At 42.5% G+C, this 23,124-nt stretch overlaps 1 protein-coding gene across 1 annotated transcript in view; it reads right to left on the reverse strand.

Annotated features, from left to right (window-relative positions):
- Positions 1-3,407: 3,407 nt before the first annotated feature.
- Positions 3,408-23,124, reverse strand: part of LOC147883440 (uncharacterized protein At4g15545-like) — a 31,553-nt gene continuing 11,836 nt past the window's right edge. The window contains exons 3-10 of the mRNA XM_087399560.1: positions 17,168-17,236; positions 16,627-16,686; positions 5,786-5,864; positions 5,459-5,617; positions 5,063-5,299; positions 4,808-4,853; positions 4,071-4,149; positions 3,408-3,945 (exon numbers count right to left, since the gene is read on the reverse strand). Of these exons, the coding sequence (XP_087255686.1) occupies positions 3,850-3,945; positions 4,071-4,149; positions 4,808-4,853; positions 5,063-5,299; positions 5,459-5,617; positions 5,786-5,864; positions 16,627-16,686; positions 17,168-17,236 (825 nt within the window). The 3' untranslated portion in view covers positions 3,408-3,849. The remainder of the gene's footprint in view (positions 3,946-4,070; positions 4,150-4,807; positions 4,854-5,062; positions 5,300-5,458; positions 5,618-5,785; positions 5,865-16,626; positions 16,687-17,167; positions 17,237-23,124) is intronic.

Below are 23,124 nucleotides of genomic sequence, written 5' to 3' on the forward strand. Positions count from 1 at the left end.
GTTCCTAGAAACCGATGCAAGCGGCATTGCAGTAGGAGCAATTCTCCTTCAAGAGGGAAGGCCAGTAGCCTTTGAAAGCAAGAAGCTTTCTCCCTCTCAAAGGAATTGGCCAACTCATGAGTTAGAGTTGTATGCAGTTATCCATGCTTTGAAAACATGGAGGCATTATTTGTATGGTTCAGAGTTTTATGTGGATGTAGATCATGATACTCTGAAACATTTTAGTAAACAGCCTGACTTGAGGGGCCGCCAAGCTAGGTGGGCAGAGCTCATGCAAGAGTTTAATTTGACGATTCGGTACCGAAGAGGAAAAGATAATAAGGTGGCTGATGCGTTGTCTCGCATTATGCACAACCTGAGTTTCACGGTATTAGAGAGTACTCTAATGACCGAGATTAAAGAAACTCAAAAAGTGGACGAGTTTGTGCAGAGCTTATGGCCTAAGGCTCATGTGTTAAAACCCGGGGAAAATGACAAGGATGACCTAACATCCAGAAAAGGCCAAACTTATGCAAGATATACCATAAGGGATGGTATGCTAAAAAGAAATGGCAAGGTTGTAGTACCTAGTCAGAATGATCTCAAGCAGAGAGTCATTCGACAATGCCATGATAGCCCGTGTGCGGGACATCCAGGAGTCGAGAAGACATATGATCTTGTGAAACGAGATTTCTTTTGGCCAAAGATCAAAAAGCATATTCATGAATATGTGACACGGTGTTTTTCGTGTCAAGTAAGTAAGGCCGAGCGGGTGAAGCCACCCGGACTTTTACAGCCCTTGGAGATACCACTAAGTGGGAGAGCATTTCCATGGACTTTATTGTAGGGCTGCCTACAACACAAGGAGGGTATGATTCTATCCTTGTGGTGGTTGATCGTCTAACCAAGATGGCTCACTTCATTCCGACTAGGGAGTCTGTTAGTGCCCCGCAAGTGGCGGATTTGTTTATTAGACATATATTTCGTCTGCATGGATTGCCTAGATCCATAGTGTCAGATAGAGATGTCAGATTTACCGGTCATTTTTGAATAGCGGTATTTGAGACACTAACGACTGAGTTGGGAATGAGTAGTGGGGATCATCCTGATACGGATGATCAGACAGAGAGAGTCAACCAGACTTTAGAGGATATGCTGAGAGCATTTGTGTCATTGAGGCAACATATGTGGGACAAGTGGTTGCCATTATTGGAGTTTGCCTACAATGATAGAAAACATTCCTCTACCGGGTTCAGTCCATTTGAGCTGAACTATGATTATAGACCAGCAAATCCAACTATAGTTGGAGTACCTCAGAAAGTGCCTGGTGCCGCGAACTTTGTGGTTCATATGCAGGAGATGCTAGCACTTGCGAGAGCTAATATCCGCAAGGCTATGGATAGAGCCAAGGTGTATGCGGATGAAAACCGGTCGATAAAAGTATTTAAGCAGAAAAAGTTTTTCTCAGAGTTCCTTCGCACTCGAAGTCGTTGACTTCAGGAGAGCGTGCTAAGTTATCACCTCGATACTGTGGGCCGTGGTTAATTCTAAAAAGAATAGACAAGGTAGCCTATAAATTAGAATTACCACCGGGGTGTAAGGTGCACCCAGTGTTTCATGTTTCTCGTTTAAAGAAATTTTTGCATACTGGTGACTCACTAATCGAAGGTGTGGTTTTGTTTCAGGAGATAGAGGATAATGCAAGACGCAAACCAACAAGAATCCTGGACTGAGGAACAATGCAAGTGCGCAATCGGAAGATCCCCACGGTGTTGGTTGCATGGCATGGTCTACCTCTATCAGAAGCTACCTGGAAATCCGTATACCAGTTACAGAGAGTGTTCCCAGATTTCATCATCGAGAACGATGATGCTTGAAGAGGGAAGGAATGTTATGCTCTAGCTGAGATAGCATGACCTCGAAAAGATCGGTGGGCATTTTCTCTTAGATGACCGACTTCTGTAATATTTAATGTGCGTAAATAAAATGGTCAAGAGACGTAACTGCCAAGGTCCTAGGTGAGGGTGAAATGGCACTGACTAGGTGGTTCTGAGTGCTAAGGCCTAGGTGCACCTAAATATGTAATAATGCCAAGGGGCAAATGGTTTAATTGAGTCCCAAGAGAGGGGTAAAAAGTGTACCAAGTAAAAAGGGCTAAAATGATGACATGTGACAAGGGCTCCTTGCTCATCTTACTTATCCCTATACAAAGATGCCGCCTAATGACTTTGAGCCAATTTTTCCTTTGCTCTGCTTGCATCTTTTCACAAAAGGGTTTCTGGCAAAACATGCATGAAAAAACCAAGTTTTGAGAGAGAATCTAAAATAATTGCGATCCATGAGAGCAAGGCTGGGAGGAATAACGATATGCCATCGCCCGTGATAGAAAAATCGAGATAAGAGAATTAGCTCAGGTTCGTTTCATAGCAGACCAGCCAGTCGGCCCATTTAGGACTCGCTGGTCGGTCCATTTGAAAGGGCCTTGGGCCCTATAAAAGGAGAGGCACTTGCCTCATTTCATCATCCAGCAGCCAGCAATCTAGGAGGCGGAAAGGAGCAGCAGGAAGCCACCCTCTGGGCCTATATCCAGGAGGTGAGAGGGTGCTTGAAGGGCTCCAAACTTAACCAGGAAGGGCTGACGTTGGCTGTCTTCTAGGGCAGCAAGGTGCTGAGATCATCGTCACTTGCAACAACAACAACCAGCATATAGGAGCAGCAAAGGAGCTTCCCTTGGGCCTATGTTCAGGAGGCGAAGGGAGCACAAGGAGCTGCAGACTAAGAGCTGAGAGAGCTGCCCACCTAGGCTGGTGCAAAGACAGCAAGGTGGAAGGGATCTGGACGGATAGTCTACAGAAGCTCGAGGTGGAGCACGCGGACTCGAGTCTAAAGATAGCCAGCAGATAGGAGAAGTACCTTGTGGTAAGATCAGAGGACCACACCATTGGTGGGACTCTGGATCTATCTCTTTTGTATTGTGTCCATAGTTTTGGACGGAATTATATAATTTTGGTGGTTTCTCTATCTGGCTGGTTCATTGTCTATTGATGAGTCTGCACATCTATTTTATACACATAAGTTAAGAAGTTTGTGATTCCACACCCCACACGCACACTGTGTGAGCTCCTCGGCATTACTATAACTCTTCCGCTGTGTGTGTACCCTCTGTTGGGCAATTTCTGACATGTTCGTCTATATCACCCTAGTCAATAGAATGTCAAGTTTAACCATAACCAATACTTACTACACCTTTCGAATTTAAACCATCAAAGCGCCAATTTTAATTTTTTCTCAGAAGCCATCAAGCAATTAACATTGTCCACATATTCAATGCTACCCATGGATGTCTTGTAGACAAAAAATGCAATTGCATGTATGCATACCTTTACACAAATCACAGGAATACTTCCCATTGATGAACCATGAAAAGAAAGTCGACTCAAACGCAGCCCTCATTCCAGCAACTCTTGTACAAGGCATGGCTTGAAAAATGTAGTGGCCACAGTAGAGTTCCAAATGTATCTCAAGCATAATTATTAAGTCTCACAAGAAAGCATCAACAGAGCTGCTAGTATCACAACGTAGATGTACATAAGAAATGACGCTAACATTCATTTTCCTGGAGATATTGATGCTGGCATAACCTCAGGGATCTTACAAAATCTACTTCAAACAGCTGACATACATATTACATTGTCCATGCCTTTTTTCAAAAGGGCAAATTGCAATAATGCACCTTGCAATTAAGGATTGCTGGGCCTAGCAAGCGTTACCATCAAAAATAGCGCTGAGCTTAACAAATCAGCAACACTAGTACATTGACTTCCACAACATACTGTCACAAAGTTGGTTGCTTTCAATTGTCGTACTCATTCAAGTGGGAAGATGACGACTGAGGAGCCCATCAAAAGCAACATGTAGATCTTTGTTATCAGGGCCAAATATATCATCCGCCTTTTTCAAAGTCTCCTGTTTCCCCAGCCCCACCCCAACCAATAAAAACATAAAGACGTTTAAAATAGCATTCGGGCACTTCGGAGTGCATCTATCTGCACACTATCAATGGAAGCTTTCAAGAAGTTGAGAATGTGCACCTCTCTAGTTTGGCGGTGGGCGTTGAGCTCTTTGATATTAGATAGGAAGGCACTAAACTGTTCATAAGACAATCGGGTCCTGTAATTTGTAGTACATGTTCCAAGCGCTTAGCAAATACACAGATAAGAAAATGCAAAACCTAGAGGCACATGTGCCCAACAGTTATTAAGACAGCACCTGTCTAGATTAAAACCATAAAGTTTTTCATGTGTATGCAATGCTTAAATTGCATGCTCCAGCATCCTTACCCGGGCCAAAGTGCCCCAAAAAGCAGCGTACGTCCAACAACAATCAAGCATGTATAGTATTTTCTAAACATGACTCTACTCTGAAAGCTTCACATCTTAATCTCCACCATGGGTAGCACAGCCTACATGTTATAACTAAATCCTCGCAAGTATAAATCTTATTTGTAAGTCTGAACAGACGAGGCAGTGGTTTACTCACACACACAGCAGGAGCTATGCAATATTGGCTTTGCAAAAGTCCAGCTTCAAGCAAAAACGTAAAAAACAAAAATCTGTGTTGAAATTAAGTTCCCTGCCAACGGACATAGAAAGACCAGAAGTCAAAAACAGCAACATTTCAAGAGACATCCAAAAGGGCTCTGCTCACTGAAGTAGTGCATCCAGTATTCGAGGAAGTTTAAGTCAGAAAGCTTCAAGCCGTGAACTTTATGATGCACACCAAAAGGCTGCAGCTTCAGCTGAACAGTTCTGAAGGAAATCGAGCATACCGGGCTTGTCGAAAGAACTCTTTCCCATCAACTCGAGGTGTGCGTGCTGCCAAAAAAAACACCCCGTCAATTTTAGAATATGCCCATGCAAGATCCCAGATTGCACATGCCACATACTTCCGCAGATAATAATCTTAAATTTAAAAAACTTACAAAAACTCCTAGTATTAGTATAAAAATGTAATGTGCTTTGCAGGAGGCAGCACATGCATGAAGACCAATAGTGTGAAGAGTCTAGTGATTTGAGGCTCTTGCCTGGTAAGGAGCCTATATGTGGAGGTGAGTTGGGGGCTGTGGTGTGTTGGCTTGTAGACTGCGATGAGGGTAATGATAGTCGAGAATCACTAGTGGACTGCCAATGGGGAGAACCAGATGCAGACTGTTGCAGGGGTGATCCGGCTGTAGATTGCCTTTTTGGAGACCCTGTTGGGGTGAGCTGTGGCGTAAGTTGATGTGGTGTCAATGAAAGCACCTTCTGGCTTCCTATTTTCACTGCGATAAACAAGATAACAAGATAAATTAGGCCACTGTTTTATATAAATTCAAAAAATACACCAACAACCTAGCTTCAAACTCTTATTGCCCCGTTTTGTTTTTAAACAGCAAGTAAAACCATGTGCAGAAGGTGGATTGGCAACAAGAAGGACAAACCATCAGCATCAAAATGATGGTCATCTTCTTGGGCTACTGAAGCTGTTGCAAGGTCTGCAGCTGACTGCAGGGAACTGAATCTAGAAGACTGCACAACTTTTGAAGATATATTACCACTTCCATCATCCACTGCCTGAAAGCTACTTGAAGAATGAGAATCTGTGGCACATCAAATGTTTGAAATTGAGAATCTTTAAGAATATCCCAAATGTAAATAAGATACAGTAAGCTTTCGACTTTCATTCTCATTGCACCTATAAGGAAATATAATTAACCTAAAAGTTCATTTGACGACTTATGCAAATTGCAATAGCCAGAAAAACTTACCGACTTTGGTTAGCTTAAGTGCAGCCATAGATGAGTTAAGGGATGAATGTCGCAATGACTTTTCATTGTCATCTCTTTGCTGCATCACAGTTAACCCATATACTGAGTCAGAAGAAAACTAATGACTTTTCAGGGCAACAACTAGTTTCCATCGAGAGCACCACCATGTAGAAAGAAGTAAGAAAATGGCATTCATCCCCATTCTCCAACATTTTGCAGTTCGGTAACAAGGGCGACAACATGAGGTTCTACTTGCATCAGGCTGCTTCAAAACAAGAAAAATGAGAGCTGAAATGGAGATATCTTGTGACCTAAAGTTACAGCAAAAGATTAGGGTGTGCACACATAGGGTTAACATTAATTATAATACCCATTTGGACAAACAGGATATGCATGTAGGCAGCCAACCGATGACCAGTTTGCAGCATGTAAAGAGACCATGCCTAGCAATACAAGTCAATCAATGGACAGGATCCTCTCAATATAAGAAATACAAGTGAAACTCCAACATAAAAAGCAAACAGTTTTTTCCCCTTAAAGTAAATAAACATCGGTACTCGCAGATGATCGGGTACCAAAGGTACGTTTGATTGTTAAGGATCCACACTCCCCCAAAGCAGGTTTTGCCGGAGACCTCGAGTGGTGGAGAGATTCACCCAAGGGTCAGGATCTCACCATTTACAAGTAGTGTTTACATTGCGTGCCATCTTGCCAAGGCTTGCTGTCCCTGCTTTCCTAGCTGCTCTCTACAAGAAGGGAGGGAGGACAAAGCCTATCAGCACCCTGGGGGTAGATCTTAGCTGCAACTACTCTGTGCTTTTTAACAACTCGGAGATAGGAATTTACAGACTTTTAATGCAGAATTTTATGAGGTGCTCATGGCTGCACACTCAAAAAGAGATTGCATGAGTGAGAGCTTGCATAACTTGACAAATTGCTCAATATGAATAGCAATAAAGAGATACACAATTACACTTAGATTGAGGGGCCAAGACACCCCACCCCCCCTTTATCCAAGCTCTTTTATTTCTTGAATGGAGATGCAAAACCAGGGTGCCAAGCATCCTACAAACTCAGGCTCAAACTCTAGAGAGTGAAGACTTAGACATGAATATAGAATGAGAATGTCAAGTAGAGCTATCCAGAAAGGATGACTCAAGGCTAGAGCAAGTGAGAACTGGACTCCAAGGGTACCTCAATCCGCAACGAGGATGTCTACATAGTCACAACTTCATCCCACATCAGATGTAGGTTCTAGATTTTCTATAAAAGATACAATTTTCATGCGAAAATGTACCGCAAACAAACAATCCTCATACTCAAATTCCCCTTCCACTTGTGCTTCCTTGAAGATGGAGCCCTTGGTGCACTTGCAGCCCCTCTTGCTTGTATGGGTGAAATCTTGGGGCTGGAGAGAGAAACTCGGAAAAGAGTGATGCAGGGATGAGAGAGAAAGCCTTAGAGTCGAGTAATGGTGTAGGAAGAGGGTGTTGTAGCTGCTCCAAGGTAGGGGGAAGAGAGAGAGATGTGGCTGCTAATCCACAGATGAGAAGAAAGAGAGATTTGCGTAGGAAGAGAGGGCTGAAAGTGTAGAGAGAGAAATTTTGCACATTAGAGAGAGAATACTGCACTGTAGAGAGAGGAAGATTGGCAGAGGACGGAGAATGCTGCTGCTGCTGCTCCCAGGCAGGGGGAAGAGAACTGAATGCTGCTGCTACTCCAGGGTTCAGAGAAAGGCTTGAAATTGTAGAGAGATAAGCCTGCACTGTAGAGAGAAGGCTGCACAGTAGAGAGAGAAAGACTGGCAGAAGAGCAAGAAGGCCTACTGCACCACCAAGAGGGAGCTTGTCTGCACCAAGAGGAGGGGAGGCTGCTGCACCGAGAGGAGTGGGGGAGGAGCTGCAAAATGCGTGGGAGAATAGGCAGGAATGAGGGGGGCAGGTCTTCTTTTATAGGTTGAGCCCACCCTTTGCCCAAGATAAAAAATTTGGCCGGCCCAGTTTAGCAACAAAATTCACTCCAAACAGCCCAGAATTTTGGTGGGCTGGCCTATTCCTTGCCCCCACTCCTCCTTGTCACTTGCCCCCTCCCATTGCCATGTGGCTGGGCCAACTGGCCTTGCTAACAGCTCAGACCTGCAAACTGCCACGTGCCACAGAAAGTTGTCAGCATTGAATTCTGACTTCACTGATGGGTTCCTAACAGGTAGTCCTAGACATTGAGCTACTCTAAAGTCATTTTTGAGCTTCATTAACCTTAACAAAAGAAGTTTCTTTGTTTGTCGTCTTATCTTGTAGCTCCATGCCTCTTGGCATGTTTCCTGACTTGCGCCAAAGGCCTTGAGACATTCTCTTGGATGGTTGCTAGGTCAGTCTGCAATCTGTGCATTTGATTGGTCCCAAAAATGCATACTCAAGTGGGGTGTGATTTCTAATGTCCCTCTTGGAAGAGGGCATCTCTCTTGTGGGTCACTAATGGCCATAGCCCCAAGCAAGGGGGCCCACCCCTCAAATGCTAGACCTCCCATGACCTAGCTGAATAGTAGGAAAACATTCTCTTGCAAAACATGCTAGAATAAAATAATAGAAATTTGAAAGAAAAGGTACCAAACAAGAGGATATAGTTTGAAGATGAGTGACATTAGCACATGCTTCCCCCTAGGTCCAAGACCCAAGAGGAGGGCAAAAAGGATAAGTGTGTAGTGATCCAACTCATATGAAGGATAGAGGAAAAGGAAGTGGGACTCGGGGGGATAGGGCCTTAGGAGAACTCAAGGCCTGTTTGATACTCTTACAATGGGAAAACTTTGTTTAAGGCTTATAAATTCTCATACCTGATCCACAGGGTCTGACTTGCTTTGTCAACCAGTGTCCCAAAATGTTCATCACTTGTTTTTATCTAAAGGTTAGAGAGAATCAACATATTCCAGTAATGTGTAGTTAAACCCCTCAAAAGGACCGATTGAGCTTCCCACCTGCCTTGCGCAAAGAGGATGCCCACATGCTAGAACTCAGCTTGGATGATTGCCTTGGGCTTGAGAGCCCATATTTCGCAAAGAGACTGTAGTCACAATAGAATAAAAGCTGAACGAGGAATGTAAAGAGGCTGTAGTCACAATAGGATCCAAGCTGAACGAGAATGTGCTAGCCGGAGTTCGAAAAGAAACATGGCGAGGGTTGACTGAGATTGATCCAATGAGAAGAATTGACTGAAAGAGGGTAGGAAGATTACAGCTTAAGCGGAGGCCAGGGAAGTAGATACATGCAGGAAGACATGTTTTGCGATCTACTACTCCATTCCGCTTGTATTATTGGTGAAGGGGACAAAGTGGTGGTTTTGAGGGATTCATGTGGGGGCTAAGAGGGAGGAGGGAAGGAAAGGGAAGGACAGAACAGAACACAATGAAAGCTAAGGGGTGGGGCCACTAAATGGGCACCCAAGCCCAAGCCTGATGTCTGATAGAGAAATTAAATACATCACACCCCTTGAGACAGGGAGAAACCCAAGGCAAGGATAGAGACGGAGATCCCTGGCCATCAACCAACTGGTCAACTATCCATCATGGGACCTGTATATCCGTGGGACAAACTTCACCGGGCAGCTGAGGATAGACAAGTTGAGCTTGTACTCTCTCTCTCTCTCTCTCTCTCTCTCTCTCTCTATATATATATATATATAGAGAGAGAGAGAGAGATATATATATATAGAGAGAGAGAGAGAGAATGCATGAAGGAGCAAGGGAATAGAGAACTGAAGAGGATTAGAAATACGAAAGGTAGACTTATATACTCCCCTCCTAGAGTACGCTTGTTACGAAAATTATATTTATGATATATCTTGCTTTGGACATTATTATTTTTAGTCGAGTGTGACTACGGTAAAGTACTCCATAGGAGCGCACTGGACGCGGCGGGGATCCTAGTGGATACTTTGTGAGGTTAGTTGGGGACGCCTGACTAGCTTGTGTTTTGCCATACTAGATGATCGGTATTGTGGGTGATTCCATGTTAATACTGATGTCACTAGTGTTATTGGTATTGTGCTTGATTATTGTGCTTTGAGCGCGGTTATGTTGGGATCGGTTGATTCGGTGATTCGTCCAATCGATTGTTAATAACTAATGTAATTGGTGGCTTGAGTACAGGTGATGGAACTCATAGCGAGAATTGGAGTTAGTGCGAGGGTACCGATCAAGGTGTCGCACAGCGCATTATATATGGCCATGGGCCAATTTTGTATTTGTATTATTATTGCAAGTTTGAGCAATATATTATGTTATGGACATAATTCATTTTGGGCCCTTAGATGGCTATGTTAAGCAAATCCCTCATTTTTGGATGAGAGCAATAATTTTGGCTCCTTGGTGCTTTTATGAAAAAATCATAGATACTCCAGATGAGGGAGCGTGAGCCACTCATCTAGGGAGGGGAGATTGTATCCATTTTGCTATCGTTTTCATGGTGTGATTCTGTTTCCTCTTCTCCAATTGATTAGGTGGTGAATTTGTGTAAAAAGAATTACCCTCTCGTTTCAGTGGTATCAGAGCTTTGGTCGCGCTCTTGTGAAGAAAAGAAAGCTTGAAGCTTCCTCGTGTAGAATTCAAGAAGAAAAAGACACCTTGGAAAGAGAAGTTTTGTGGAGGAAGTCAAGAGGACAGCCTGACTCGTGTGCAAAATCAGAGCTCATGGGGAGAGGAAGCTTGTACCGAGGAATGTACCCATGCATGTGATATGGAACCTTGTTGGCTACGCTGTTCTCAAAGCTCTGCAGTTCTAAGAGACTCCAAAGATCCCTTGATTTATAAAAGACTAAAGGCTCACTTAGTCTTGGGCGAATACACTTCGAAGTCTGCACCAAGCAATGCATAGGCTACAATTGCCATATATAATTAATCTTCCTCGGCCGCATCAGTTCCCACTCGTTTGAGTTTGATGCGCGTAGACTCATCTGCTGCCAAGTACCTCAGTAGCCTCCTGTAGACTGCAACGAGGGTCATGAATTACCCTCCTCTCTGCCTCGGGCATCGAGAAACTTATGGTCCCATCGCCTCCAGCCCTCCATAATTTGCACAACAGCTGCCTTTGGAAACCTCGAGACCTCGGAGTCTTCTCTTCGTTTGCGCACCCGTCTGCAGAGTGCAGTCCCACAGTCGAAAATAGCCGGCTCATAAAGAAATCTCTGCGCACGCCCATCTACAATCACCACGGATTGGCAGCCAGACTCGGTTCGCGCGCAATGCAACCGTCTGCATAGAGGCCACCTCTATAGCATCTGTCTACCTACAATCGTCGACAGCAACAGTCTCTGGCTCACGAGCCTCTGTCAACAAACATTGCTGCAAACTCCACAGCGCCACCTTTTGGAGAGTAATCTCTACGAAGCTGCCGCCATCATATATGAAAGGTCCTACCATCGCACGACGCGTAGAGACTTGAAGGCTTGCAGAAGACAACGCATTAAGTCAAAGGATGCTTTGACTATACATAAGGTTCAAAGGTTCTCTTTTTTTTTTTTTTTAAAGAGAGAGCTCTAAAGTTCAGAAAAAGAAGTCTTCTTTTACGCGATCTGCAACACAAAGTGCGAGGCCACTCTACTGACCAGCAAAGAAGCAAAGCAAAATCTGAAGAAGCTCGAATCAAGAGGACGATTGGAACCACGAATCACCGAGCAATTGATTGGAGATCAGTCAAGTGCAAGGCGACTACGAGCGACATCATTGGTCACATATCTCCCACTCTAGTCTTTTCTACCTTCGATCAAAGAGCGAGATAAGTGATTTCTTTTGCTTTATATTTCATACACTTAGTATTTTCCGCCCATTTCTTGCCATACACTCGAAACGCACTTTTTCATCCGTTTAATTCTCATACACTTAGTATCTTTATTTTCCTCCGCTCCGCTTTATTTCTACTTATTGCATTATCATGGTGCATCAACCACAACCACCCACGCTCCAAGAGCAGTTAGATGCACTTCACGCACAGTTAGCTGATGAGCATGAGCATAGGGAGAGATTGGAAAAGAAAATCAATGGTAAGAAAAGGAAAAGACATTCATCTGATGATGAGTCATCCGACGATGATTCTGACGATGATACTATTATCAGGACAGTCAAAGCCACACTGAGAGCACAAAATTCGAGGAAGAAGAGTAAGATAAGTAGAAAAGCTTTCTCATTTCAAAATTTTGATGGAAAGAAAGAAGCACGCACTGTATTGTCATGGATCAGTCAGCTAGATGATTATTTTTCAGGGGAGAAATTCTCTGAAAAAGATAAGATTAAATGTGCTGCAAATCATTTAGTAGAGAGTGCTGCACTTTGGTGGAACATCACTAAGCATAGTAAAAGGCGACCAAAATCTTGGAAGTCTTTTCAAAAGCTCATCAAGCAAGATTTCCTTCCCTCACATTTCAAAGCAAAAGCTAGACAACAATGGGACACTTTCAGGCAAATCGATAAGGAAACGATCTCCATATATACTCGTAGATTTTGACAAACGTTGATCCAATTACAGTCATTAGAGAAAATTAATGAGCGTGATCAACGCAAAAAGTATGTGGCAGGTCTAAAGTCTAAGTTAAGAGCCGAGATTAACATGTTTCATCCTCGCTCACTGAGCTCAGCTATCTCTCTTGCAATGAATTGTGAAAGGAAGAATGGGATCCCAAAAGAAGAAAAAGATCAGGAACGGCATGTACCCTTCCATAAGAAAAAGAGATTTGATAAAAAGCCTTTCTTTAAATCTAAAAATGGTTTTGTACCACAGAAGACAGATTCTTCTTCGAAGCCAAACGGTGGGACTTTTCCAAAGAAAGAAATAAGGTGTTTCAAGTGCAACAAGCTAGGACACATAGCCACTGAGTGTCCTAAAAGAAAGAAGACCCCGACGGCGAAAGTGCACATGATTGACGACAAAGCAGCCAAGCAAGAGAGAGGTAAGTATAATTGTCATGCTCTTCTAAAGATGAAAGGTTTCATTAATGGCAAAGAAGTTGTTATTTTGCATGACGATGGTAGTACACATGATTTCAATTTGGAAAGAACCTTAGCAAGGCTAAACCTAGAGTCTTTCCGATCTAACTATAAGGTCAAAGCTGCTTTTACCAAAACAAAGTACAATTGTACTAGAGAAATCAAGAATCTTGAAATCTCAATCAAACCCTACAAGGATACACGATATCTTATTTTGGTGAATACGCTTACGGCTACTCAGCTAAACACTTAACCTACGCACCTTTCTCAATTTTCTCGTTGTTTCTTAGAGAATTTACCGCATGGACTACCATGTTCTCCACCTGAAGATCATAGGATAGAAATCCTACTGGGCAATACTCTACCTTGCAAAGCTCCTTATAGAGTCAACCACCTAGAGCAAAACGAAATACGAAAGCAAGTGGAGGAACTGATAGAGAGAGGATTGATAAGACCCAACAGTTCTCCTTATGGAGCACCTATCTTATTAGTCAAAAAGAAAAATGGAACCTACCGAATGTACATAGATTATCGTGCACTGAACAAAATCACAGTGAAGAACAGATATCCAATCCCTAGGATTGATGATCTTTTGGACAAATTGAAAGGCGCCAAGGTCTTCAGTAAGATAGATCTGAAATCCGGCTATCATCAAGTTCGTATGGTAGAAGAGGATATGTACAAAACTGCTTTTAGAACTCAAACGGGACATTATGAGTTCTTAGTTATGCCTTTTGGGCTAACTAATGCTTCAGCTACCTTTAGTAGAATGATGAACCGAATCTTTCTTAAACACAAAGATTGAGAGGTAGTATTTTTCGATGATATTCTGGTGTTTAGCAAAAATGTTGAGGAGCATAAGGAATATCTGAAGCTAGTCTTTTCACTCTTGAAAGAAAATCAATTGTACATAAATCCTGAAAAGAGCAGTTTCTTTCAAGATCAGATAGAGTATTTGGGTCACATTGTATCCGTCGATGGGATTCAAGTAGATTCAAAGAAGATTGAGAACATAGTCACATGGCCTAAACCCTGAGATATACATGAATTGAGATCATTCTTGGAATTGTGTAGCTTTTACAGACAGTTTGTCAAGAATTTCGCATACATTGCACATCCATTGACAAACCTTCTTAGAAAAGCTAAGCATTTCTTATGGACTGAGCGTCAAGATAAATCTTTTACAGCTTTAAAAGAAGCTCTCGCACAAGCTCCTGTATTGCAATTACCCGATTTCTCTAGACCATTCTTTATAGTTGTAACCGATGCTAGTGGATATGGAATTGGAGCCGTACTTGTGCAAGATGGACATCCAATAGCATATAAGAGCCGAAAATTAAAACCAGCAGAATGCAATTACAATAATACATAGGATAAAGAATTAACAGCTGTTGTTCATGCCTTACAAATGTGGAAACATTATTTGATGGCATCTGAGTTTCTTATCAAAACCGATCAACAAAGTATCAAGCATTTGTTGACTCAGCCACTAATATCCGATAGGCACATCAAGTGGGCATCATTTATACAGAGTTTTCAGCCCATGATTCAGTATCAACTTGGAAAGGAGAATGTAGTTGTTCATGCTCTTAGCAGAAAGCCAAGTATTAATCACATCACTGCTGTCGAGACCCAGCCTTTTGAGACTATGAAGAATTCATTTTCAAGGGGATCCAGACTTCTCCGATATATGGAACAAATTAGAAAATAATAATCAGAATCGTATGTTGGACTATTCATGCAATGATGGATACCTCTTTTATCAAAAGAAATTATGCATCACTCGACCCTTTAGACAAACTGTAATGGAGGAAATGCACCAACCACCATATATGGGACATAGGGGAGTGACTACCACTTTACAAGTGATAGCAAGAGAATTCCATTGGCCTACTATAAGAAAAGATGTGGCTAAGTTTGTAGCCGAATACATCACTTGTCAGAAGATCAAGAGTTACAAAGGCAAGACCCCAGAATTACTTATGCCTTTGCCTATTCCTACGCAACCTTGGGAACAAATATCTATGGATTTCATAACAAGTTTTCCTACTACAGCGAATCAAAATGATATGATTTGGATAATAATAGATCGCTTTAGTAAGCAAGCTTATTTCATCCCATGCAAGAAGACTTTAACAGGCACTAAATTAGACTTCTCATTAGCTTTTCATCCAGAATCGAATGGACAAACTGAAGTTACAAACAATACTATTCTGGATATGATAAGAGCTTATGCAAGAAGTCAACCAAAGACTTGTGACAAATACATTCATCTCTTACAGTTTGCTTATAATAATACTCCTCATTCTGCTACTGCAGAGCACCCTTTGAGATTATCTATGGGAAGGTTTTACCTATTCCTATTACACGATTCACCCATAGAGTGGAAGCAGCAAATGCATTTACCCATGATTATTAAAATATTTTCAAAGTTCAAGAAGCGATTGCAATAGCTCAAGAGAAGTACACAAAACAAGCTAATAAGAAACGGAAACACATGCTTTTTTTAAGAAGGTGATTATGTACTTCTTCGGATTAAGAAAAGAAGATTGAAGAGTGTTGAGAAATGGCCACTAATAAAGGTGTCACCACGTTTTTATGGACCATTCAAGGTGATTCAGAAAATCAATGATCTAGCTTATAGGCTTGAATTACCTGATAATTGAAAAATACATAATGCTTTCCATATCAGTCTCTTAAAGCCCTTCAAAGAACCTTTATCTATTCATCATGTCTATGAAGAGGCCCCATTGATTGTTGATGAAGAAGAAATTCTAAAACCCGAATGCATTATTGATCATCAACAGACCTCGACCCGAAAAGGAAATATCTATACTAAATACTTGCTCAAATTTAAGAACCATCCAAGAGAAGATGCTCAGTGGATGCCCAAGCGGTTCTTTCGAACTTTTTCGGACCTCCTTAGTTCCTATAATCAAACACGCAACTGAGGTCAGTTGCAAATCCAAGCAAGAGCGATGTTACGAAAATTATATTTATGATATATCTTGCTTTGGACATTATTATTTTTAGCCGAGTGTGACTATGGCAAAGTACTCCATAGGAGCGCACCGGACGTGGCAGGGATCCTAGTGGATACTATGTGTGGTTAGTTGGGGACGCCTGACTAGCTTGTGTTTTGCCATACTAGATGATCGGTATTGTGGGTGATTCCATGTTAATACTGATGTCGCTAGTGTTATTGATATTGTGCTTGATTATTGTGTTGAGCGCGGTTATGTAGGGATCGGTTAATTCGTCTAATCGATTATTAATAACTAGGATAATTGGCAGCTTGAGTACAGGTGATGGAACTCATAGCGAGGATTGAAGTTAGAGCAAGGGTACCGATCGAGGTGTCGCACATCGCATTATATATGGCCATGGGCCAATTTTGTATTTGTATTATTATTGCAAGTTTGAGCAATATATTTTGTTATGGACATAATTCATTTTGGGCCCTTAGACGGCTATGTAAAGCAAATCCCTCATTTTTGGATGAGAGGGATAATTTTGGCTCCTTGGTGCTTCTATGAAAAAATCATAAATACTCTAGATGAGGGAGCGTGAGCCACTCATCTAGGGGGGGGAGATTGTACCCATTCTGCTGTCGTTTTCATGGTGTGATTGTGTTTTCTCTTCTCCAATTGATTAGGTGGTGAATTTGTATAAAAAGAATTACCTTCTAGTTTCAACGCTTTGCAAGCATCACTAAGCACCACGTTGCTCACTTAGCCGATATTACAAGGATATCTATGAACACATAGGTTTCCATTTACCTTCTAGCACAGCCTTTGAGGTCGGATTGGTATAGAACCTGAACTTTACTTCTGAAACTAATTTGAGCATAGAATTGTTAAAGACTTACAGGATTTCCTTCATCTTCTTCCTGCAAGGACTGCATCAGCGTCCGCTTGAATGTTTCCAGCTGCACACGTAAAGTAAATGCATTTGAAGAGCAAAATTTCAGTTATAATACCAACAAAGGACAAGATAAAGGTAAAATCTAGATGGACCTGCTCAAACTTATCATAGAACATAAAACCAAACGAGCAGCTTTTAAGCATCCACAAGGTTACAGACAGTCATTTCCATGCATAGAATGTACTCCTTTAGGACACGCCCACTAAAATCATCAGTACTAAACAATGACTATACAAACAATACCCTAGAAGCATGGTAAGTTTCCACAAACTTGCAGGGTGATTTGAGCAGAGCAGAGAGATTCAAAGAAGAAATCGGATGTCTCAAAAAGTTTCTATAAGAGCGTCAAAATGCCAAAACTTTTTAATCTCATCACTCCAATCTGAACTTGATATGATTTTAGGGTCAAGATTACAAGCCCTCATTCCTTAAGTAAACGCATCGGCCGATGATAATTTTCTCAATAAGCATTAAGGAGAAATCACCTTGGAGACATCACGATTCAGTTTTTTTACAGTGGCAATCAGGACATTCTTCTCATTTGCTAGCTTGGCCTGCAAAAAGCCACCAACATTTAGATCCCAAATTAATTTTATATCAAAACAAAGGAGCGCCTAGAAAAACAAAGCATTCCTTTTTCTGTAAGACTTGAACCATACATGAAGGAAAGGCTCAAGCTCATTTGCAATGCTGGAATCATAAACAATATTGTCTCTTGCCCTTAGCGAATTCAGTCATGCACTTCAAAGCCATTCAGAACTTCAGGCTGAAAGAATAACAAGGAAAACAGGATATATGCCTTAAGTTGCACATTCTGAAATGACTCAGGTGCCTTTCATTGTGCAACTTATTGTAATGGAAACATGAGATTCAAGACTAGTCTGCCAGGCCCAAGCTCAGTATCTTTTGTAGGTGCTAATTCATGCATCTTGAAAAATATCACGTACACTTAGCTAGTCACACATCATTACATCAATCAAGCTGAAGCATAAACCAGATGTCCCTGGATGAATCCAATCCTTGAAGAAGTGTCAAGCTATGTGGCAATTCTAATAGCATACATGAAGGCGCTTATCAGCCCCTATGTCAGCTGGAGCACGCATGTTACTCTATCGATGGCAGCAAAGTACCAATACAGTTGTTTGAGCTTCTAAGATGCTAGGGGCGACAAACACTTGCACAAGGCAGCCAACCTTTGGAAAACATTTTGTCATATTTAATTCCAAGTCATGCATATGTTGGTGCTTGGATGTACTATCATGTAATTCATCTAGAGTTTCAGTTTTGGACAGAGATGTCTTTTGAGACAACTCTCTATGGGATATAACCACCTATTAAAAATAGATAATAGAACCTTGTGTTCGTTTATATACCTTTACAAGGTATCTAACTTGACTACTAACACTTGGTTACCTAGCGTCTTGTGAGCTAGACAAGCTACCACGACTTCACATGTCTTCCTAAAGGGCTGAATGACCGCCTGAATATCTATGTATTCACCTCTCTCACGTCTTGCGATGACCTTGGGTCCTCCTCCTAGCAATCGTCCACCCAAACAAGTCGGCCTAATATATTTTTTATATACCTTTGTAAGACTAGAATAAGTCCAATCATACAAATTTAGAATTTTTGTTGTTCTAAAGATCAAAAATCCACAAAGAAAATAAAAGAGAAAATGAAAGAGAAGGAAAAAGAGGTAAACAAAAACTTTTATGAAAAACAAAAGGAAGACATACTTAGCAAGCAAAGCAACACTTATGTCGTCATCAGTGCCCAAGCATAAGCAGCTATACTGGGTTTCTAAAAACCCGCGGAGTCTCTTGGGCAAACCCAGTGCTTACTAAAATACGTCAAATAAACAAAAGAGAATGAAAACAAGAAATAAAGAAGAAATGAAGCAGGTGACTTAAGCAAAAATAAACAAGCAAGTCAAGAAACAAAAACTTCCAAAAAACTAGAAACTCTCTCTCTCTCTCTCTCTCTCTCTCTCTCTTATTTAAAACATAAAAAGCTAAACGGCCCTTTACACTTATGTCTCGTTTCTACAAAGAGGCAAAAATACATTTCTAACTTAGAAAGCACAAGTATACTCGAACATATTACTTAGAGTGCAATAGATCCTAGGGACTTGCGACTTGTAAGACCAAGATCTAGCAGTTGTCCACCAAGACAAGTTGCCAGATTATATTCACTAGAGTGCATCGGATCTTAGGGACTTGCTGTAAGAAAACAATACAACGTCTATGCTCAACAGATAACAAGATCTCGTATGCAAGAGAGAAAAGCAGATAGTATGGAGAATCAAAAATTTGATTACTGTAGAACTGATACAATAGATGGCACTGCCTCCCAGCCGTGTGCTCTTGTGTAAGAAGCTTCAATGGCGTGTTGGAAACAGTAGAGGACGCAGGCTGGGTGCTAAGGAATCAGGGTTGTTGTAGCCAGTGATGATTATGGGTTTCACGAGCTTGCTCTTATATAGCCACCAGTCGTAGTCAGTTAGACCCAATTGGGTGACCGACCCAGTCCGCCCAAAACGGCCGACTGGGGATCGGTCTTGAAATAGATCACCGACCACACGATAGAACCGTGGCGCAGAATAGAGCAACTTACCTACAGCCATCCGGGATCATCTAAGGCTCCAAAAGAGCCCCGCAACCCGAGAGTGGGCTGTCCCCAAAAATGCTCCGTCTACCCTCAGTGTGGTCAGTCATGGGATGCCTTCCCGCACTTGCATGTAGCCTAGTTGGCAGTGTGCCAACTCTATCTGAAGCCGTCCAGCCATCAGGCCACACATGGCCCCCATTTGGTGTCCAAACCAAGACCTACCGGATAACCAAGCTACTCAAATGCCTTCTCCTCATATGGAGGGCTTATAAATAGAGTTAGCTAATTCCCGCGTAGTTACACGAGAGTGGAGCATTGATATCTAACACCCCCCCTCAATGTCCACCTGCAAGTGAACTTACTTTTTCGGTCCAATGCCAAGTCGATGAAGATGCCTCTCCAGCAAGTCTCTTCCAAGAGCCTTCGTGAAGATGTCCGCAGCATTCTCTGTAGTCGGTCAATACACCAAGTCGACCTCTCCATCCATGATGAGCTCGCGTACAAAGTGATATTGAATCTCAATGTGTTTTGTGCGAGCATGGAACACAGGGTTCTTTGCAATTGCCATGCAACTCTGATTGTCACATGATAACTGTGTAGGCTTGTTTTGCACTGCACCCATGTCCCCTAAGATCCTCCTCAACCACACTGCATATGCTGATTTGTACTCAGCCTCGGTAGAAGAAAGAGCAACTATGAGTTGCTTTTTGCTGACACATGACATAGCTCCAGATCCAAGTGAGAAACAGTAATATGTCACTGATCTCTTGCTGTCCACGTCTCCTGCCCAATCCAAGTCACAGAATTTGATTTTACCCTTGGTATAGGTGATGCCATAATCAAGTGTGCCTTTGATGTATTTCAGCACCCGCATCTCTGCCCTCCAATGGTTCTCGTGAGGCTTATTGAAAAACCTGCTTAGTACATCAATCGCAAAGCTGATGTCCGGCTGCGTGTTGCATAAGTAAATTAAATTGCCCACAAGCCTTCTTTACTTCGCTTCCTCCACCAATGGTGATGAATCCTCGTTTGAGAGCTTCACGTCAACCTCCATAGGGGTGCCAATTGTCTTGCACTCAACCATGCCAAATGCCTTCGGTATCTCTCCAGCATACTTCAACTATGAGACGAAGATCTGTTTTCGCTCTTACCAAACTTCGATCCCCAAACAGAAATGCATCACTCCGAGGTCTGTCATTTCAAACTCTTCCTAGCAAATGCTTTGTCTGCGAGATCTTCTCTTCATGGTTCCCTGTTATGACAAGGTCGTCCACATAAAGGACCACGATCATACACCTGCCTCCTTCTCTAAAGATATACAAATTTGCATCAGATGGGCTCCTCTTGAACCCGTTTTGCAGAAAGTAGGCATCAATCTGCTGGTACCACGCTCGTGAACCTGTTTCAATCCATAAAGTAACTTCTTCAGTTTACAAACTTTATCTTCTGAACCGGAGATTACAAAACCTGGTGGTTGTTCCACGTTTACCTCCTCCTTGAGATCTCCATGCAAAAAGACAAATTTTACATTCATCTGAAACACGGGCCAACTTCCCTGGACTGCTAAAGCCAAAACACTGCGAATTGTGGTTGGTCAAGCTGTGGGAGCAAAAGTATCTTAATAATCAAAACCATGTACCTGTGCGAATCCTTTTGCCACGAGCCGAGCCTTATACTTATCCAACATGCCGTCAGACTTATACTTGGTCTTCTACACCCACTTGGTGCCAATTACGTTGCGTTTTGGTGGTCAATCCACAAGGTCCCAAGTGTTGTTCTTCATTATGGAGCCATACTCCGACTACATAGCCTCCATCCACCTATCATCACCCTGTGCCTCTTTAAGACTTGGATTCATCAACACGGGTCACCTCTGTCATCAAAGCATAGTTGACCAAGTGTTCATGCGTCCTTCTTTGCTCCTCTAATCTCTTGGACCGGCGGTGTTCGAATGGTTCCTCCTCAATGGCTGGAGGTTCTCTGCCATCCAAAAGCTGCTTTACCCACTTCGAGAATGGCCGTTGCCGTTGTGGTTCCACAGGCTCTTCTTTCTCTTCTTTATCTTGAATCCTCCCAAACACCGTTGGGGGAGTTCGATCTGCTGTTGGTGGTTGTACTCCATGGATATCCTCGTCCTGGTTGTTTGGAAAAAAAGCATCCTCCTCCAATTGATGCGGCTGTTCTGAGAAGACCACATCACGACTTACTATTACCTTCTTGCTAACAGTGTTATAGAGACGGTAACCCTTCGCCTCTTCACGGTAGCCCAAGAAAATACACTTCCGGCTCTTCAGTTCCCATTTGGACCTGTTAGTATCAGGGACATGCACAAAACAGTCACATCTAAAAACTCTGAAATGTGCAGCAGAAGGTTTCTTACCAGAAAAGGCCTGTAGTAGAATCATCCCGTTCACAAACTTTGTGTAGCTACAATTCAGAATGTAAACTGCCATGTTACATGCTTCAGCCCAGAAAGTCTTTGGCAAATCTTTCCCTTTCATCATACTTTTGCCCACTTCACAGATGACGTGTATCTTGTGTTCTGCTACTCCATTTTGCTGTGATGTATGTGACGGGGGTTTCTACCTCTTGATCCCGTGACTTTTGCAGTAACTTTCGAATTCACTAGATGTGAACTCACCACCTCTGTCTAATCTCAACTCCTTCACCTTCCTCCCCGTTGTCTAATCTCAACTTCTTCACCTTCCTCCCCGTTTCTTTCTCGACCATTACATGTCATTCTTTGAACTTACTAAAAGCCTCATCTTTAGTCTTCAGGAAGTATATCCATATCCTTCTACTGTAGTCGTCGATCAGCGTCATGAAGTAGTAGGAACCACCCAAAGCTTCCGTCTCCATCTTTTCACAGAGGTTCGTGTGAACGAGCTCTAAAGGAGCTTTTGCCCTACTGGCCTCTTCAGGAAAGGACTGCCGATGCTGCTTGCCCATCATGCAAGCTTCACATACATCGGACAGATCTGTAATTTCTGGTAGATCTGCAATCATTCCACTTTTATGCATCTCCTTTAAAGAACTAAGGTTTAGATAACCAAACCTCTCATGCCACAGTTTAGATAACCAAACCGCTGGTGGTGATGATGATGCCAATCGCGCAGATTCTTCACTCTGGTGATGAACTTCTCTACCGCTTCAGACTCAGACAGTTTCTCGTTCGCGAGTTGAGTCTCTAGATTCTGAATCCACGTCTGATTCGTGATCTCGTACTGATTTTTCAAGACCGTCCATGCCTCCTCCGCTGTGGTGACATGTTGAATTAATGCCATGACAGAGTCACTTACACTACAGACAATAGAACACATCGCATCTGCATTTCTTCTTGTCCACACGAGAATCATATCCGCAATTGGTACTATCTGTTGTCCTGCATTGGCTGGATCCAGTGTCGCAACCGGCTTCACATCCATCCCAGTAGCAGTATCCCAAAGCTCGTATGTGCTTAGGATGGTCTTCATCTTGAACGTCCAGAGTGGATAGTTAGTGCCGTCTAACTTTTCGCTTTCGCCGAACGGTAGGATTCGCAGTCTTGCAGGTTGGGCCATCTCTCACAATCTGCTCGCAAACAAAAACACACTACCAAATCTTCTTGCTAGAGTCCAAGCTCTGATACCATGTAAGAAAACAATACAACGTCTGTGCTCGACAGATAACAGGATCTCGTATGCAAGAGAGAAAAGCAGATAGTATGAAGAATCAAAAATTTGATTACTGTAGAACTGATACAATAGATGGCACTGCCTCCCAGCCGTGTGCTCCTGCGTGAGAAGCTTTGATGGCGTGCTGGAAACAGTAGAGGACGGAGGCTGGATGCTAAGGA

This window comes from Dipteris shenzhenensis, chromosome 28 (assembly GCF_047967505.1).
Source record: "Dipteris shenzhenensis isolate YYH24624 ecotype China chromosome 28, Dip_SZ_1.0, whole genome shotgun sequence".
Lineage (NCBI taxonomy): Eukaryota > Viridiplantae > Streptophyta > Polypodiopsida > Gleicheniales > Dipteridaceae > Dipteris > Dipteris shenzhenensis.